The 21025-nt window shown below is 40.8% G+C and overlaps 1 protein-coding gene across 1 annotated transcript in view; it reads right to left on the reverse strand.

Moving 5' to 3' along the window:
* The window catches only part of LOC120056988 (cell adhesion molecule 1-like), a 438190-nt gene that overhangs the window by 74365 nt on the left and 342800 nt on the right, over positions 1-21025 (reverse strand). Inside the window, exon 3 of the mRNA XM_039005316.1 lies at positions 19-165. Within this exon, the coding sequence (XP_038861244.1) occupies positions 19-165 (147 nt within the window). The remainder of the gene's footprint in view (positions 1-18; positions 166-21025) is intronic.

Below are 21025 nucleotides of genomic sequence, written 5' to 3' on the forward strand. Positions count from 1 at the left end.
TGTGTGTGTGGTACTCACGTCGGACGTCTCTGAAGTAGATGGTCTGTCTGTTGGGGTTGAGGAGCTGGATGACAGAGTCGTCGTTGTTCTTCACCCTGCAGCTGATGACGGCCACGTCACCCTCCACCACCTCCACATTGTCTGTCACCAGGTTCTGACTCTGGACTGGAAGGCACAGACAGACACAGTAGTCATTACAACTACCAGGCTGTGTGCAGTATAGTTTTTCACACCACTGAGCTGAACCGAGCCAAGCTGTACTCAGCCTGGATACACATCCACCACATTTGCAGGAACTGTGCTGAAATGGTATGAAAATATCATATCTAAGCGAGCACAATTTGGTTTGCAGACATGTGATCTCAAGTATAGAATGAATTCAGGTGGTACTACCATTTGGCAATACTTGTAAGAGATCAATGCCAACATGATATGTATCCCAAGGTATAATTCAAAATAAGCCCTTCAGTCCATAACAACTTTTAATTATTTTTTATTTATTTCACCTTTATTTAACCAGGTTGGCTAGTTGAGAACAACTTCAAGGAAGAGCGGGGAGATTTTTATTTACCAACTGGGGAAATTTTGTTGGGCCCCACAAGGTCAAATGCTATTTGTAGAGGGTTTAGGGTTACGGTTAGAATTAGTGTTAGAATTAAGTTTAGGGTTAGGAGCTAGGGTTAATTTTAGGGTTAAGGTTAGGAACCAAGGTTAGGGTTAAGGTTAGGTTTTAGGGTTAGGTTAAGAGTACAGGTTAGTTTTAAGGGTTAGGGAAAATAGGATTTTGAATGGGACTGAATTGTGTGTCCCCACAAGGTTAGCTGTACAGGACTGTGTGTGTGTGAATGTGTGCTTTATGAGCAAGCTGGTAAAGGTTGCTCCTGATGCCTGACCTTGTGGGTGACGGCAGACCCTATCACAGGGCAATGGAAGACTTCATAAACGGATTTTAGCTACTTCATTAAAGTCAAGAAAGAGATTTTTGATTTTCTACTTCTCCAAGATTAATGTCTTGCCTCCTTGATGCGTAGCTTAAATTAAAAAATATATATATATTATACAGTTGAAGTCGGAAGTTTACAAACACTTAGGTTGGAGTGATTAAAACTAGTTTTTCAACCACTCCACAAATTTCTTGTTAACAAACTAATTTTGGCAAGTTGGTTAGGACATCTACTTTGTGCATGACACAAGTAATTTTTCCAACAATTTTTTAGAGAGATTATTTCACTTATAATTCACTGTATCACAATTCCAGTGGGTTAGAGGTATACATACACTAAGTTGACTGTGCCTTTAAACAGCTCGGAAAATTCCAGAAAATGATGTTATGGCTTTAGAAGCTTCTGATAGGCTAATTGACATAATTTGAGTAAATTGGAGGTGTACCTGTGGATGCATTTCAAGGCTTACCTTCAAATTCAGTGCCTGTTTGCTTGACATCATGGGAAAATCTAAAGAATTCAGCCAAGACCTCAGAAAAAAAATTGGGAGCAATTTCCAAACGCCTGAAGTTACCACGTTCATCTGTACAAACAATAGTACGCAGGAATAAACACCATGGGACCAAGCAGCCGTCATACCGCTCAGGAAGGAGACGCGTTCTGTCTCCTAGAGATGATCGTACTTAGGTGCGAAAAGTGCAAATCAATCCCAGAACAACAGCAAAGGGCCTTGTGAAGATGCCGGAGGAAACGGGTACAAAAGTATCTATATCCACAGTAAAATGAGTCCTATATTGACATAACCTGAAAGGGCGCACAGCAAGGAAGAAGCCCCTGCTCCAAAACCGCCATAAAAAAGCCAGACTACGATTTGCAACTGCACATGGGGACAAAGATCGTACCTTTTGGAGAAATGTCCTGTGGTCTGATAAAACAAAAATAGAACTGTTTGGCCATAATGACCATTGTTATGTTTGGAGGAAAAAGGGGGGAGGCTTGCAAGCCAAAGAACACCATCCCAACCGTAAAGCACGGGGGTGGCAGCATCATGTTGTGGGGGTGCTTTGCTGCAGGAGGGACTGGTGTACTTCACAAAATAGATGGCATCATGAGGAAGGGAATTATGTGGATATATTGAAGCAACATCTCAAGACATCAGTCAGGAAGTTAAAGCTTGGTCGAAAATGGGTCTTCCAAATGGACAACGACCCCAAGACTACTTCCAAAGTTGTGGTAAAATGGCTTAAGGACAACAAAGTCAAGGTATTGGAGTGGCCATCACAAAGCCCTCAATCCTATAGAAAATTTGTGGGCAGAACTGAACAAGCGTGTGCGAGCAAGGAGGCCTACAAACCTGACTCAGTTACACCAGGTCTGTCAGGAGGAATGGGCCAAAATTCACCCAACGTATTGTGGGAAGCTTGTGGAAGGCTACCTGAAACGTTTGACTCAAGTTAAACAATTTAAAGGCAATGCTACTAAATACTAATTGAGTGTATGTAAACTTTAACACACTGGGAATGTGATGAAAGAAATAAAAGCTTAAATAAATAATCCTCTACTATTATTCTGACATTTCACATTCTTAAAATAAAGTAGTGATCCTAACCGACCTAAGACAGGGAATTTTTACTAGGATTAAATTTCAGGAATTGTGAAAAACAGTTTAAATGTATTTGGCTAAGGTGTATGTAAACTTCCGACTTCAACTGTATATGTATTGTTCTCTAGCCGATGAGTTAATAGGAGGAGCATGAATGGACTGTGACTTGCGCGGTGGGGAAACCTGCAAATTTCCATGCCTCAGTTGTCATGCACCTCTAAACATCCCTGTTATTTAAAGAGGAGGGGGGAGAACGCAATCGCCTCCTCAAATGTCGACAGATAAGGACAGACAGCTCAACAAACAGGATTTAAAATAAGCCTGCCAAACGATACCCCAAACAGCCCTGAAATCAAATGAACCATATGAGAACAAGCCACACTCCCCACTTGTAAGAAGTGAATTCAGCCTACTTTTCAATAAGGAGGGCCGTTATTGGATATATGCTATGCTAACATACTAGGCCAATATGCTAATATACTAGGCTCGAATGATATGTTAACATGTTAGGCTCATATGATATGCTAATATGCTAAACTAGTACAGTGGGTATCTAGTATAGTGGGTATCGCCGTGGCGATGCTGCTAAATTTAGTCTCCTACTATGTTGGGCTAGGAGTTTAAAACCTGGGTGGTGTTCATTTGGTTAACTTCTCTAGGATAGGGGGCAGCATTTTCATTTTGGATGAATTGCGTGCCCATAGTGAACTGCCTCCTACTCTGTCCCAGATGCTAATATATGCATATTATTATTACTATTGGATATAAAACACTCTGAAGTTTCTAAAACTGTTTGAATGATGTCTGTGAGTATAACATAACTCATATGGCAGGCAAAAACCTGAGAAAAAATCCAAACAGGAAGTGAGAATTCTGAGGCTGGTCGATTTTCAACTCATCGCCTATTGAAATTCCAGTGGGATATGGATCTGTTTGCACTTCCTACGCCTTCCACTAGATGTCAACAGTCTGTAGAATGTTGAATGAAGCTTCTACTGTGAAGTGGGGCCGGATGGGAGCTGTTTTAGTCAGTGGTCTGGCAGAGTGCCAGTTCCTGGTCACGCGCATTCCACATGATATCGACTTAAGTTCCATTACTTCTATAGACACAAAGAAATTCTCCGGTTGGAACGTTATTGAATATTTATGATAACAACATCCTAAAGATTGATTCTCTACTTAGTTTGACAAGTTTAGTTTGACCTGTAATATAACTTTTTGAAGTTTTCGCCTGGATCTGCGCGAGCGTTTGGATATGTGTACTATATGTGCTAACAGAAGTAGCTACTTGGACATAAATAACGGACATTATCGAACAAAACAACGATTTATTGTGGAACTAGGATTCCTGGGAGTGCATTCTGATGAAGATCATCAAAGGTAAGGGAATATTTATGATGTAATTTCGTATTTCTGTTGACTCCAACATGGCGGAGAAATGTTGTTTATATCTGAGCGCCGTCTCAGATTATTGCATGGTTTGCTTTTTCCGTAAAGTTTTTTTGAAATCTGACACAGCGGTTGCATTAAGAACAAGTGTATCTTTAATTCTATGTAAAACATGTATCTTTCATCAACATTTATGATGAGTATTTCTGTTATTTGATGTGGCTCTCTGCAATTTCTCCAGATATTTTGGAGGCATTTCTGAACATGGCGCCAATGTAAACTGAGATTTTTGGATATAAATATGCACATTATCGAACAAAACATACATGTATTGTGTAACATGATGTCCTATGAGTGTCATCTGATGAAGATCATCAAAGGTTAGTGATTAATTTTGTCTCTATTTCTGCTTTTTGTGACTCCTAGCTTTGGCTGGGAAAATGGCTGTGTTTTTCTGTGGCTATGTACTGACCTAACATAATCGTTTGGTGTGCTTTCGCCGTAAATCCTTTTTGAAATCAGACATGTTGGCTGGATTCACAACAAGTGTAGCTTTTATTTGGTGTCTTTCATGAAATATTGATTTTTATAGTAATTTATTTGAATTTGGCGCTCTGCATTTTTACTGGCTTTTGGCCAAGTGGGACGTTAGCGTCCCACAAATTCCAGAGGAGTTAATTGTTCTTTCACTGGTAAACAAACACTAAAACACGAGTTGTAAGGGGGGGAATACTTACGAGAGAACGCGCTCATTAACGACAACATCAAACGTGTACAGATGTCATCCAGAAAATGTCAATCTTATCGAGTCACTGCCAACAGCTACATTAGCCTAATCTGGTATAATATTGATAAAATCATAGTAGCAATGGCTCTTACTATGGTTCCTTATTTAGGAAATGTAATTAGATCAAATTAAATGAGTAAGTCAAATTATGAGAATATCAGCAGGTGGTTACCAAACGAAAAGAGATGACACTGCAACACAAATGGTTATGATAATACTAAATATCTCATGTCAGAAACTGCATTCAAAAACTACAACTCAGAAAACCATGTCACATGCCTTAAGCGCCCAGATTTTTTGATCAATCATTCTCAAAATATTAAATAGTCTCAATCTGCATGTGCCTTGGCAACTCCTCTAACTATCCTTGTGTGGATCTACTAACATACATGTTTGGCACAACAAAGAACAAATGCAGCAGAGAGAGTTGGATAAATCACATAGCCTCGCCTACAGCTGGGACTGAGCTACAGCTCAACATACAGTACCAGTCAAAAGTTTGGACACACCTAATCATTCAAGGGTTTTTCTTTATTTTTTTTTTTACTATTTTCTAGATTGTAGAATAATAGTGAAGACATCAAAACTATGAAATAACACATATGGAATCATGTAGTAACCTAAAAAGTGTTACATATTTTAGATTCTTCAAAGTAGCCACCCTTTGCCTTGATGACAGCTTTGCACACTCTTGGCATTCTCTCAACAAGCTTCATGAGGAATGCTTTTCCAACAGTTTTGAAGGACTTCCCACATATGCTGAGCACTTGGCTGCTTTTCCTTCACTCTGCGGTCCAACTCATCCCAAACCATCTCAATTGGGTTGAGGTTGGGTGATTGTGGAGGCCAGGTCATCTGATGCAGCACTCCATCACTCTCCTTCTTGGTCAAATAGCCCTTACACAGCCTGGAGGCGTATTGGGTAATTGTCCTGTTGCAAAACCAATGATAGTCCCACTAAGTGCAAATAAGATGGGATGGCTTATAGCTGCAGAATGCTGTGGTAGCCATGCTGGTTAAGTTTGCCTTGAATTCTAAATCACAGACAGTGTCACCAGCAAAGCACCATCACACCTCCATGCTTCACGGTGGGAACCACACATGCACATGCAGAGATCATCCGCTCACCTACTCTGCATCTCACAAAGACACGGCAGTTGGAACCAAAAATCTCAAATTTGGACTCATCAGACCAAAGGACAGATTTCAACCGGTCTATTGTCCATTGATTGTGTTTCTTGGCCCAAGCAAGTCTCTTCCTCGGATTGGTGTCCATTAATAGTGGTTTCTTTGCAGCAATTCGACAATGAAGGCCTGATTCACGCAGTCTCCTCTAAACAGTTGATGTTGAGATGAGTCTGTTACTTGAACTCTGTCAGGTGCAATCTGAGTTGCAGTTAATTGCCGATTTCTGAGGCTGGTAACTCTAATGAACTTATCCTCTGCATTAGATGTAACTCTGGGTCTACCTTTCCTGTGGCGGTCCTCATGAGAGCCAGTTTCATCATAGCGCTTGATGGTTTTTGCCACTGCACTTCAAGAAACTTTCAAAGTTCTTGAAATTTTCCAGATTGACTGACGGATTGTCATTTCTCTTTGCTTATTTCAGCTGTTCTTGACATAATATGGACTTGGTATTTTACCAAAAAGGGCTGTCTTCTGTATACCAACCCTACCTTGTCACAACACAACTGATTGGCTCAAACGCATTAAGAAGGAAAGAAATTCCACAAATGAACTTTTAACAAGGCACACCTGTTAATTGAAATGCATTCCAGGTGACTACCTCATGAAGCTGGTTGAGAGAATGCCAAGAGTGTGCAAAGCTGTCATTAAGGCAAAGGGTGGTTACTTTGAAATATATTTTGATTTGTTCAACACTTTTCTGGTTACTACATGATTCCATATGTGTTTTTTCATAGTTTTGATGTCTTCACTATTATTCTACAATGTAGAACATAGTAAAAATTAAGAAAAACCCTGGAATGAGTAGGTGTCCAAACTTCTGACTGGTACTGTACATACAGTGCATTTTGAAAGTATTCAGACCCCTTGACTTTTTCCACCTTCTGTTAGGTTACAGCCTTATTCTAAAATGGATTTAAAAAAAAATTCCCCTCATCAATCTACACACAATACCCCATAATGACAAAGCAAAAACAGGTTTTTAGATATGACATTACATAAATATTCAGACCCTTTACTCAGTACTTTGTTGAAGCACCTTTGACAGCGTTTACAGCCTAGAGTTTTCTTGGGCATGACGCTACAAGCTTGGCACAGCTGTATTTGGAGACTTCATCCCATTATTCTCTGCAGATCCTCTCAAGCTCTGTCAGGTTGGACTGGGAGCGTTGCTGCACAGCTATGTTCAGGTCTCTCCAGAAATGTTCAATCGGGTTCAAGTCCGGGCTCTGGCTGGGCCACTCAAGGACATTCAGAGACTTGTCCCGAAGCCACTCCTGCGTTGTCTTGGCTGTGTGCTTAGGGTTGTTGTCCTTTTGGAAGATAAACCTTCGCCCCAGTCTGAGGTTCTGAGCACCCTGGAGCAGGTTATCATCAAGGATCTCACTGTAATTTGCTCCGTTCATCTTTGCCTCGATCCTGACCAGTTTCCCAGTCCCTGCCGCTGAAAAACATTCCCACAGCATGATGCTGCCAGCACCATACTTCACCGTAGGGATGGTGCCAGGTTTCCTCCAAATGAGAATCATGTTTCTCAAGGTCTGAGAGACTTTAGGTGCCTTTTGGCAAACTCCAAGCGGGCTGTCATGTGCCTTTTACTGAGGATTGGCTTCCGTCTGCCACTCTACCATAAAGGCCTGATTGGTGGAGTGCTGCAGAGATGGTTGTCCTTCTGGAAGGTTCTCCCATCTCCACAGAGCAACTCTAGAGCTCTGTTAGAGTGACCATCAGGTTCTTGGTGACCTCCCTGACCAAGGCCCTTCTCTCCCGATTGCTCAGTTTAGCTGGGCAGCCAGCTCTAGGAACAGTCTGGTGGTTCCAAACTACTTCAATTTAAAAATGATCAAATCAAATCTGAGTTGTCACATGCGCCGAATACAACCTTACCGTGAAATGCTTACTTACAAGGCCTTAACCAACAAAGCAGTTAAGAAAAATATTTACTAAATAAACTAAAGTAAAAAATAAAAGAGCAACAATAAAATAACAATAACGAAGCTATATACAGGGGGTACCAGTACCGAGTCAATGTGCGGGTGTACAGATGGAGGCCACTGTTTTCTTGGGGACCTTCAATGCTGCAGACATTTTTTGGTACCCTTCCCCAGATCTGTGCCTTGACACAAACCTGTCTCAGAGCTCTACGGACAATTACTTCGACCTCATGGCTTGGTTTTTGCTCTGACATGCACTCTCAACTGTGGAAACTTATATATAGACAGGTATGTGCCTTTCCAAATCATGTCCAATCAAGTTGTAGAAACATCTAAAGGATGGTCAATGGAAACAGGATGCACCTGAGCTCAATTTCGAGTCTCATAGAAAAAGGTCTGAATACTTATGTAAATAAGGTATTTGTTTTTATTTTTTATACATTTGCAAACATTTCTCAACCTGTTTTCACTTGGTCATTATGGGGTATAGTGTGTAGATTGCTGAGGGATTTTATTTTATTGATTTTAGAATAAGGTTGTAACGTATCAAAATGTGGAAATATTCAAGGGGTCTGAATACTTTCCAAATGCACTGTACATGTATAGATGTGCATGTGTCTGAGCCACAAGGGGGAGCCACCTTGTCAAATTCAATGGGAGAGATGTGTGTGCATATTGGATGAAACTTTAGCAAAAACCTAGCTATACAGCAGCACTCATCAAGAGTGATTTGTGGAAAAGCCTTTCAACTCAACACTGCATGCAGCTGACCAGAAAGCAGGGGATAAACAACAAGATCGATATGGTCTAATACAGGGTTTCCCAAACTCGGTCCTGGGCTCCCCCACTGAGTGAGCATTTTGGTTTTTGACCTTAGCACCTACACAGCTGATTCAAACAATCAAAGCTTGATGATGAGTTAGTAATTTGAATCAGCTGTGTAGTGCTAGGGCAAAAAACAACACGTGCATTTAGGAGGGGGGGGGGACACTACCGAGTTTGGGAAACCCTGGTCTAATAGATCCATAATGGGAATAGGGACATGTGTATAGTAATTGGAGGATGCCTATTGTATCTATGCTTCAATGAATTGATTGAACAATAAAATACATTCATTCTAAGCAAATGTCATCTTGTAAACAGAGGACCGAACTAGCATGTGCAACATACTTTAGCTTTGCTGTAGGCCCACTTTGATGTGCATTTGCTTTCTGTGAATGCGTCATCAACAAGGCTTGCCGTCATGTAGCCAAAGACTTTCTTTGCATTTTCATAACTTGTTCAAACAGATCTGTTACATTATCTTTGTATTTAATTAGTGGAATTCAAAAGCGCTAGCACAGAGCATTGATCATTCTGGCCTAGATTAAACTTGTCAGATGAGGATGATCTGTACTAGCCTACACTGTCTGTGTGCCTGTGTGTGTAAGCTCTACTGCACTTGTCTGAGTGTGTTGGAGCACACATTTGAGTGTGAGTGTGTGTGTGTGTGTGTGTGTGTGTGTGTGTGTGTGTGTGTGTGTGTGTGTGTGTGTGTGTGTGTGTGTGTGTGTGTGTGAAAGAGAGAGAGACCCGTGTGTGTGTGTGTGTGTGTGTGTGTGTGTGTGTGTGTGTGTGTGTGTGTGAAAGAGAGAGAGACCCGCGTGTGTATGCGCCAGTGTGTGTGGTATATTTCGCCGTTCGCTCTGACAGAGAGAGAGCGCACCAGCAGTTGGGAGAAGACCACCTGCGCAGCATGTCATAGACAGCTGGCTGAAGGCTGCAGCGCACCGCTGGGTTGGAAAGGTCACCGGGCCCTCACTGGCCCTGTCCTCTATTTAGAGGGGAGCGTAGAGGGTCCGGCAGCCAGGGCCCGGTAGACCCCCAGTACACGCTCAGCATGTTCAGTCAGTGAAAATAGCACCAGTGTCAAATTAGCATTAACCATTGACCAGTGGGTTTGCATATGGAAGGGGCTCTTGAGCTAGCTAGCACACAGCAGGCTATTAAACAGGCAGTGAGCAGTGACAGGCTCTTACTGTGCCACACCCCTTGGTGAGCTGTACCCTGCTAAAGCTAACCGGCAATAACTAGGTAATGTTGCTAGACTGTTATTGGAATGTTATCGAAGTGTTTGTAGAGCACTTGACCCTGTTGATATGCACAAGGTAGGTTCTACCTTGAGATGATCACTGATCTAATTGGGTGGGTGAACGCAAGGTTGCCACTGTATTCGTTATACCTATCCAGTTAGGTCAGATTAGTTTTGAAGGGTCTATTTTCCCAGTAAATAACTAGGACTGTAGCTTCTGCTTACGCTTATCTTATGTATCACACAACAGCTAAGGAGACAATTTACAACAAACAAACAATGCTGTATTTTGACATGGTGAATTTGGAGGTCAAATAGTCATATCTCACTGAGAACGTGTTTGACAGGGTGTATCTAAGCACCCCAGATGATTTGACTCATCCGCTAGCATTCTGTGTGTGTGAGTTTCGCTGGTGTTCTCTCAAAAAACAAGAGGCACTTCTTTTCTCTCCCGTTGATTTTTCACAACCCAATTCTGCTGTGGACTGGATAAGTTTGGGTGGCCATTGACCACTCCATCTGTGAGTAGGAGACCCAGTTCTCAACCCGAAATGCAGTGATGCAGCCCTGCCAAAATCCCTAACCAACTAGTCACTGTATTGTAAAAAAGCATCAAATTCACATATAGTACACTGCCTTAATGCAAATAACCCTACCTATGTCCCAATGTGTTTGGGCTGTCATGCCAACTTCTACGGCCATTGTCATGCCAAACCATAGTTGATTCTACAGCACACACCTGGTCTGGGACCAGGCTAAAAGTACCCTGCTGCTCAAGAATATAAAATATATTAAGCCTGATTTAAGCCTTTTAGAAATGGCCTGCTTTTAAGATTAAACAAATCTTATTAAAGGGAGTAAAAAGGACGTTTTAGAGATATTTTATTGCACAGTAATGAGATCAAAGGTTTGATAGGGATGATGTTGAATCATTGAACGACGTCAAGTGGTTTAATTTTCCTCAGAAACGTTCATGGTTTCTTAAATACTGAGGATGTTTTAGTATTTGAGATAGCTACCTCATTCAAAGGGAATGACTTGGAATGATCCCACATCATCTTTGACTTGTTCTATGCTTCCCCTTGTAATTTCACTAAGTGGTTTTTCTCGAGAGGTATATGAATAAAAAAAACTGTAAAAAACACAAAAAAACACCTATGAAAAATTCTGTACTACTTATTATGTTAGTGAACCAATGCCACCCATAATCATAAAGCATATTCCAATACAAAAAGGGCCTAAAGCTTAAGTTGTGATTACTCGTCCCAAAGAAAAGTTTGAAGAATCTTTTGTAGTGGCTAATTAGCAACAATAGCATGGCGTTTTTATGCAGATTAGGAGACAGTGTTTATAAACTGACCTCTGCATCAACACTTTGGAGGAGAAGAAAAACTGAGACAATCCTTTAAAGTCTATTCTGTGCTATTATTCCCTTCCTCCCTCATCATCATCCCCCTCTCCACTCTGAGAGGAGACAGTGGGGAGACATTTGCAGTGCCTTTCAATAAAGGAGGGAGAAGAGAAGTAAAGAAGGAGGGGGAGGCCTGTGTGGTGCTAATGATCAGTAAAATGGAGGTCACGTGGGAGCTGTGCGTGGATGGATGGATGGATGGATGGAGAGGAGAGCAGAAAAGCGTCCAAATCAGTGGAGTGATGGGACAATGTGTGTGTATGTGCTTTTAGTGTCATTAAGTGTGTGTGTGTGTATAGCTGCTTGCATGCATGTGATTTATGTTGATGATCATGCATGAGATTAATGCATGATTATGTGTGCATTTACTGTGACTCTCTGTGAAGGGATTTGTGTATGTGCACCAGCATGGCGTGAGTGTCTATCTGTACTACTTTGTGTGTGTGTGTGTGTGTGTGTGTGTGTGTGTGTGTGTGTGTGTGTGTGTGTACTATGTGTGGGAGGGGAGGGGGTGGCATCCCAGAGATTAATGCATCAGAGGCAGTGGTGCTATAACCAGAGGACCTGCTATTATGCTCGCTCATTTGGAAATCTCTTTCAGGGACGAGAGGGAGAGAAGCAGGGAGGGAGAGAGAGGGAGAGAAGCAGGGAGGGAGAGGCAGGAGAAAGGGAGAGAGGGAGGGAGGGAAGGAGAGAGGCAGGGAAGGAGAGAGATAGGAGGGATAGAGTGGGCTCATCTCCTCCACTCCCAGCCAGATAAACAAAAACTGGTTGAGACCCTGCAGACAGTCTGAAGGAGGAGAAAGAGAGAGATGGTGAGAGAGAACAACAGGGAGATACAGACTTAGAGAGAAAGAGAGAGGTGGGGAGGTAGAGGGCACTGCAGCAGAACACAGGCTATCAGCATCCCTCTTCCCCCCTCTCTTCCACACTCACCATTTCTCCTCTTGGTTAGCAGTGTGTGTGTGTGAGAAAGTGCACACTTAAGTGTATGTACTATGTGGCTCTAGCACCTGGCTGTCTCTCCACAGCCACCTTGTACATGAATACAAAATAAAGTATTCAGAAACCTGCTGCTCAGTACTATATGTGTTATTTCATAGTTTTGATGTCTTCACTATTATTCTACAATGTAGAAAATAGTAAAAATAAAGAATAACCCTGGAACGAGTAGGTGTGTCCAAACTTTTGACTGGTACTGCATATTTAAGATATTTTCCTTTTATTCTTTTCCCCTAACCCTACCATCCCTCTCCTAATTGGAGTAAACTATTGGACAACAACTCTTAGGACGTGGATGTCGATTAAGGCAGCCCCCTGCACCTCTCTGATTCAGAGGGGTTGGGTTAAATGCGGAAGACATATTTCAGTTGAAGGCATTCAGTTGTACAACTTCCCTTTCCCTATATACATTTTACAGAAACAGTATAGTTTACAATAGTTAGCTTCACTCAACCCCTCCTATATACAGTGGGGCAAAAAAGTATTTAGTCAGCCACCAATTGTGCAAGTTCTCCCACTTAAAAAGATGAGAGAGGCCTGTAATTTTCATCATAGGTACACTTCAACTATGACAGACAAAATGAGGGAAAAAAATCCAGAAAATCACATTGTAGGATTTTTAATGAATTTATTTGCAAATGATGGTGGAAAATAAGTATTTGGTCACCTACAAACAAGCAAGATTTCTGGCTCTCACAGACCTGTAACTTCTTCTTTAAGAGGCTCCTCTGTCCTCCACTCGTTACCTGTATTAATGGCACCTGTTTGAACTTGTTATCAGTATAAAAGACACCTGTCCACAACCTCAAACAGTCACACTCCAAACTCCACTATGGCCAAGACCAAAGAGCTGTCAAAGGACACCAGAAACAAAATTGTAGACCTGCACCAGGCTGGGAAGACTGAATCTGCAATAGGTAAGCAGCTTGGTTTGAAGAAATCAACTGTGGGAGCAATTATTAGGAAATGGAAGACATACAAGACCACTGATAATCTCCCTCGATCTGGGGCTCCACGCAAGATCTCACCCCGTGGGGTCAAAATGATCACAAGAACGGTGAGCAAAAATCCCAGAACCACACGGGGGGACCTAGTGAATGACCTGCAGAGAGCTGGGACCAAAGTAACAAAGCCTACCATCAGTAACACACTACGCCGCCAGGGACTCAAATCCTGCAGTGCCAGACGTGTCCCCCTGCTTAAGCCAGTACATGTCCAGGCCCGTCTGAAGTTTGCTAGAGAGCATTTGGATGATCCAGAAGAAGATTGGGAGAATGTCATATGGTCAGATGAAACCAAAATAGAACTTTTTGGTAAAAACTCAACTCGTCGTGTTTGGAGGACAAAGAATGCTGAGTTGCATCCAAAGAACACCATACCTACTGTGAAGCATGGGGGTGGAAACATCATGCTTTGGGGCTGTTTTTCTGCAAAGGGACCAGGACGACTGATCCGTGTAAAGGAAAGAATGAATGGGGCCATGTATCGTGAGATTTGGAGTGAAAACCTCCTTCCATCAGCAAGGGCATTGAAGATGAAACGTGGCTGGGTCTTTCAGCATGACAATGATCCCAAAGACACCGCCCGGGCAACGAAGGAGTGGCTTCGTAAGAAGCATTTCAAGGCCCTGGAGTGGCCTAGCCAGTCTCCAGATCTCAACCCCATAGAAAATCTTTGGAGGGAGTTGAAAGTCCGTGTTGCCCAGCAACAGCCCCAAAACATCACTGCTCTAGAGGAGATCTGCGCCAAAATACCAGCAACAGTGTGTGAAAACCTTGTGAAGACTTACAGAAAACGTTTGACCTCTGTCATTGCCAACAAAGGGTATATAACAAAGTATTGAGATAAACTTTTGTTATTGACCAAATACTTATTTTCCACCATAATTTGCAAATAAATTCATTAAAAATCCTACAATGTGATTTTCTGGATTTTTTTTTCTCCTTTTGTCTGTCATAGTTGAAGTGTACCTATGATGAAAATTACAGGCCTCTCTCATATTTTTAAGTGGGAGAACTTGCACAATTGGTGGCTGACTAAATACTTTTTTGCCCCACTGTATCTCTGAACACCATCCAGTTTTGATTTATATTTGCCATATATTTTTCAACTGTGCCGTTTCACAAAAGTTCTGAACCTTTCTATTCTCATACATTCTACATATTGTAAATTAAAGATAAACCTTTTTGCTAAGAGTATTATTATATTATTAATCGATTGACTATGACTTTTTAAAACACCCAGCAGTGCAATTTGCAGAGTTAGCTCCAGGTAAATGTTGTCAGCCATTCCTGAACCTGCGACCAAAAATAAGCTACATATAGACAATAACCAAAACAAATGATCTAATGATTCTGTCTCTTCGCAGCAAAATATGCAGAGCTGGGATGGTTCTATCCCGCATATATATAACATTCTATTGGTCGCAAAAATGTTGTATAATAATTCAAACGGGAAAATTCTACCTTTTGAATCCAGCAATATTTTGTATCAGTTCATAAACCATGTGCCACGGAATCGGTACATCGAAAATCTCTTCCCAACTATCTATATGGCACAGCTGTAATTTTTTTGGTCCTTAAATGAAACTGGTAAACTTTTTTATTTATCACAATTTCCTTTAGCCAATTTTGGTCTTTAATGCAGGGGCGACTCAAGTTCCTTACTTTCTCCCCCTTCCACTTGCTTCTTCCATTTTTGCGTTAATGTTGCAATTAGTTGGTTGTAATTTCTTTCTTTCGGGATATGAATACCAAGTATGTCCACTTCACCGTCAAACCATTTTATTGGTAAACTACACGGTCATTTAAAAGTTGTATTTTTTTGTGATACAATATGCAATATAGTACACTTATAATTCGGTTGCAATCCAGAGGCTAGAAAAAGTATCCAGTTCATCCACAAGGCTGTGGAGGGATCCAAACCGCGGATCCAAAAGAAAACATGAATCATTAGCGTACAATGACACCTTTGTTTTTAAGCCCTGGATTTATAGGCCTTTAATATTATTGTTGGATCTGATTTTAATAGCTAACATTTCGATGGCCATAATAAATATATATACGCCGATAGTGGACAACCAACCTTGTTTTACTCCTCTTGACAGTTTAAAAAGCTCTAAGAATTAGCCATTATTTACTATTTTACACCTAGGGTTACAATACATAACTTTGACCCATTGTATAAGAGATTCTCCAAAATTGAAATATTTCAGGAATTTATATATAAATTCCAGTCATACTTTATCAAAAGCCTTTTTAAAGTCAGCTATGAATACCAGGCCTGGTTTCCCCGATTTTTCATAGGGTTCTATTATTTCCAGTACTTGTCTTATATTATCTCCAATGTATCGTCCATGTAAAAAAACTGTCTGATTAGAATGAATAATATTAGACAATACCTTTTTCATTCTAAGCGCTATGCACTTTGCTTGAATTTTTGCATCACAACACTGAAGTGTAAGGTGCCTTCAATTTTTTTTAAATGGACTGGATCTTTTATATTTACCACTTTGGTCCTGTTTCAGTAATAATGAAATCAGGAGCTTCTTGTTGAATATCTGATAATCTACCATTTATAAGAGTGGTTAAAACATAAAAATAATGGTCCTCTGAATACATCAAAAAAGGTTTGATATACCACAACTGGTATGCCATCCAGCCCTGGAGTTTTCACAGGCTTTAATTGCATCAAGAAGTTCCTCCTCTGTAATTTGGTCTTCACATGAGTCTTTCAGTACAGCTGTTCATTTTACATTATTAATAGAAAGAAAATCCTTGTAATTAACTTTGGTTAGTGGAGATGGAGGAGACTAACAAATACATATGCTTAAAGTACTTTGCTTCCTCTTTCAAAATATTGTTTGGTGAATCATGGGTGACCCCGTCATTTGTAACAAGTTTCAGTAAATTATTTTGGTAGCATTTTTATATTGAAGATTGAAAAAAATTTGGTGTATTTTTCCCCATATCCCATCCTGTTTGCTTATTTTTTATAATATATTACGCTTGATCTTTCTTGAATAAGTTCTTCCATTTCTCTTGTTTTTCCTCTAACATATTATGTGCCTCTACGGTACTGTTTTTATTGATATCTAACTGTACTGTTAGTCTCTCTATATCCTTTAATATGGATTCTTTGACTTAAATTGCTTTTGTTTTAAAGATGAATATTGAATTGCATGGCCTCTAAAGACACATTTAAAAAAGTGTCCCATACAGTAAGGGGATCTGCTGTATCAATGTTATGTAGGATAAAGTCAGTTATACATTCTTCTGTCCTGTTGAAAAACAAGTTGTCATCCTAACATTTTTGATAAAATGTCCAATATCCTCGCCCACGTGGAAATTCTGTAAGAGTAATGTATATGCCAATTATTTGATGGTAAGCTGTCATTGTGAATAAGAATTTGTTCTTAACTGACTTGCCTAGTTAAATAAAGGTTCTTCACAGATCTTCATTGTAAAGGGTTTAAACACCGTTTCCCATGCTAGTTCAATGAACCATAAACAATTAATGAATATGCACCTGTGGAACGGTCGTTAAGACACAAACAGCTTACAGACGGTAGGCAATTAAGGTCACAGTTTTGAAAACTTAGTACACTAAAGAGGCCTTTCTACTCACTCTGAAAAACACCTAAAGAAAGATGCCCTGATCATCTGCATGAACGTGCCTTAGGCATGCTGCAAGAAGACATGAGGTCTGCAGATGTGGCCAGGGCAATAAATTGCAATGTCCGTACTGTGAGACGCCTAAGACAGCGCTACAGGGAGACAGGACGGACAGCTGATCATCCTCTCAGTGGCAGACTACGTGTCACAACACCTGCACAGGATCGGTACATCCAAACATCACACCGGCGGGACAGGTACAGGATGGCAACAACAACTGCCCGAGTTACACTAGGAACGCACAATCCCTCCATCAGTGCTCAGACTGTCTGCAATAAGCTGAGAGAGGCTAGATTGAAGGCTTGCAGGCCTGTTGTAAGGCATGTCCTCACCAGACATCACTGGCAACAACGTCGCCTAAGGGCACAAACCCACCATTGCTGGACCAGACAGGACTGGCAAAAAGTGCTCTTCACTGACGAGTCGCAGTTTTGTCTCATCAGGGGTGATGGTCGGATTCGCGTTTATCGTCGAAGGAATGAGCATTACACCCAGGTCTGTACTCTGGAGCGGGATTGATTTGGAGGTGGAGGGTCCGTCAGGATCTGGGGCGGTGTGTCACAGCATCATCGGACTGAATTTGTTGTCCTTGCAGGCAATCTCAACGCTGTGCGTTACAGGGGAGACATCCTCCTCCCTCATGCAGGCTCATCCTGACATGACCTTCCAGCATGACAATGCCACCAGCCATACTGCTCGTTCTGTGCGTGATTTCCTGTAAGACAGGAATGTCAGTGTTCTGCCATGGCCAGCGAAGAGCCCGGATCTCAATCCCATTGAGCACGTCTGGGACCTGTTGGATCAGAGGGTGAGGGCTAGGGCCATTCGCCCCAGAAATGTCTGGGAACTTGCAGGTGCCTTGGTGGAAGAGCGGGGTAACATCTCACAGCAAGAACGGGCAAATCTGGTGCAGTCCATGAGGAGGAGATGCACAGCAGTACCTAATGCAGCTGGTTGCCACACCAGATACTGACTGTTACTTTTGATTTTGACCCCCCCTTTGTTCAGGGACACATTATTCAATTTCTGTTAGTCACATGTCTGTGGAACTTGTTCAGTTTATGTCTCAGTTGTTGAATCTTATGTTCATACAAATATTTACACATGTTAAGTTTGCTGAAAATAAACACAGTTGACAGTGGGAGGACGTTTCTTTTTTTGCTGAGTTTATGTCTCACTAGGTCAGGATATTTAAGCCTCCGTATATCCACTAGTTCCATTATATCCACTAGTTCCATAAGGGTGAGCGTTTGTAGTGTGATTTCCTTTTACGATCCATTGGGGTATTTAAAACCGTACTATAATCTCCCAGCATAATAATAGAGTCTTGTATTGCTTGTACATTAGGCTTTATAAATGATTATATATATTTTTAAAGAAGCGTGGATCATCATTATTTGGACAATATAGATTGAGCCAAATGTGTTTATGGATCAATAACATATTTAAAATAATCCCATCTACGTTGTGGATCTGTTTGGACAAATTGTACATTCGGACCAAATTATTGTTAATTAATATCATCCCCCCTTTTGAGTTTCTTTGCTCATGGGACGAGTATATCCCCCCCAGGCCTTTCTCCACACAACTTCATCTAAAATTGTTGAATGAGTTTCCTGTAAACAATAGATATTAAATTCTTTCTCTTTTAGCCAGGTAAATACTGATAGTCTTTTCTTATCTGCTAAGCCATTACAATTATAACTGGCTATACTTTTTTTCACCATTTACCATAATGAGATATAAGTTTCAATTCTATTTATCATAATATATGTTTATAAACGTACCATTAATAAGTACCCTGGAAGTTTACATACACTTAGGTTGGAGTCATTAAAATTCGTTTTTCAACCACTCCACAAATTTCTTGTTAACAAACTATAGTTTTGGCAAGTCGGTTAGGACATCTACTTTGTGCATGACAAGTACTTTTTCCAACAATTGTTTACAGACAGATTATTTCACTTATAATTCACTGTATCACAATTCCAGTGGGTCAGAAGTATATATACACTAAGTTGACTGTGCCTTTAACCAGCTTGGAAAATTCCAGAAAATGATGGCATGACTTTAGAAGCTTCTGATAGGCTAATTGACATCATATGAGTCAATTGAAGGTGTACCTGTGGATGTATTTCAAGGCCTACCTTCAAACTCAGTGCCTCTTTGTTTGACATCATGGGAAAATCAAAATTAATAAATAAGCCCAAAAAATTGAACTGTCTCCTAGAGATGAACGTACTTTGGTGCAAAACGTGCAAATTATTCCCAGAACAACATCAAAGGACCTTGTGAAGATGCTGGAGGAAACAGGTACACAAGTATCTATATCCACAGTAAAACGAGTCCCATATCGACATAACCTGATAGGCCGCTCAGCAAGGAAGAAGCCACTGCTCCAAAACCGCCATAAAAAAGACAGACTACGGTTTGCAACTGCACATGGGGTCAAAGATTATACTTTTTGAAGAAATTTCCTCTGGTCTGAAGAAACAAAAATAGAACTGTTTGACCATAATGACCATCGTTAGGTTTGGAGGAAAAGGGGAATGCTTGCAAGCTGAAGAACACCATCCCAACCGTGAAGCACGGGGGTGGCAGCATCATGTTGTGGGGGTGCTTAGCTGCAGGAGGGACTGGTGCACTTCACAAAATAGATGGCATCATGAGGGAGGAAAATTATGTGATATATTGAAGCAACATCTCAAGACATCAGTCAGGAAGTTAAAGCTTGGTCGCAAATGGATAATGACCCCAAGCATACTTCCAAAGTTGTGGCAAAATGGCTTAAGGACAACAAAGTCAAGGTACTGGAGTGGCCATCACAAAACCCTGACCTCAATTTGTGGGCAGAACAGAAAAAGCATGTGTGAGCAAGGAGGCCTACAAAGCTGACTCAGTTACACCAGCTCTGTCAGGGGGAATGGGCCAAAATTCACCCAACTTATTGTGGGAAGCTTGTGGAAGGCTACCTGAAACGTTTGACCCAAGTTAAACAATTTAAAGGCAATGCTACCAAATACTAATTGAGTGTATGTAAACTTCTGACCCACTGGGAATGTGATGAAAGAAATAAAAGCTGAAATAAATTATTCTCTCTACTATTATTCCGACTTTCACATTCTTAAAATAAAGTGGTGATCCTAACTGACCTAAGACAGGGAATTGTTCTTAGGATTAAATGTCAAGAATTGTGAAAAACTGAGTATCAATGTATTTGGCTAAGGTGTATGTAAACTTCCGACTTCAACTGTAGCTATACCATGGTATTGGCACTGCTATTGAGTAAACCTCCAATTGTTCTCCACTATTCCACCCGCTAAAACCTCCCAAGTTGGATTGTCGTCCCAGTGACTGGGATACCACCCAGGTCCCCCTGTATTGTAGGGCCATTGAGAGATTGGGACCTATCCTTTAAAAAGAGCACACCGTGCTGTTAAGGGAATAGTACACAGCGTTGTATGAGATCTTCAGTTTCTTGGCAATTTCTCGCATGGAATAGTCTTAATTTCTCAAAACAAGAATAGGCTGACGTGGTCTTTGTTTCTGGCCATTTTGTGCCTGTAATCGAACCCACAAATGCTGATGCTCCAGATACTCAACTAGTCTAAAGGCCAGTTTTATTGCTTCTTTTATCAGAACAACAGTTCTCAGCTATGCTAACATAATTGCAAAATGGTTTTCTAATGATCAATTAGCCTTTTAAAATGATAAACTTGGATTAACTAACACAACGTGCCATTGGAACACAGGAGTAATGGTTGCTGATAATTGGCCTCTGTATGCCTATGTAGATATTCATTTATTTTTTTTATCCGCCGTTTCCAGCTACAATAGTCATTTACAACATTAACAATGTCTACACTGTATTTCTGATCAATTTGATGTTATTTGAATGGACACATTTTTTTGCTTTTCTTTAAAAAAAAGAGGACATTTCTAAGTGACCCCAAACTTTTGAACTGTAGTGTATATAAAAAAATCTAGCATATCTTAATTTATTTCCACAATTAACAAATAATATGC

This window comes from Salvelinus namaycush, chromosome 12, assembly GCF_016432855.1.
Source record: "Salvelinus namaycush isolate Seneca chromosome 12, SaNama_1.0, whole genome shotgun sequence".
NCBI classification, from domain to species: Eukaryota; Metazoa; Chordata; class Actinopteri; order Salmoniformes; family Salmonidae; genus Salvelinus; species Salvelinus namaycush.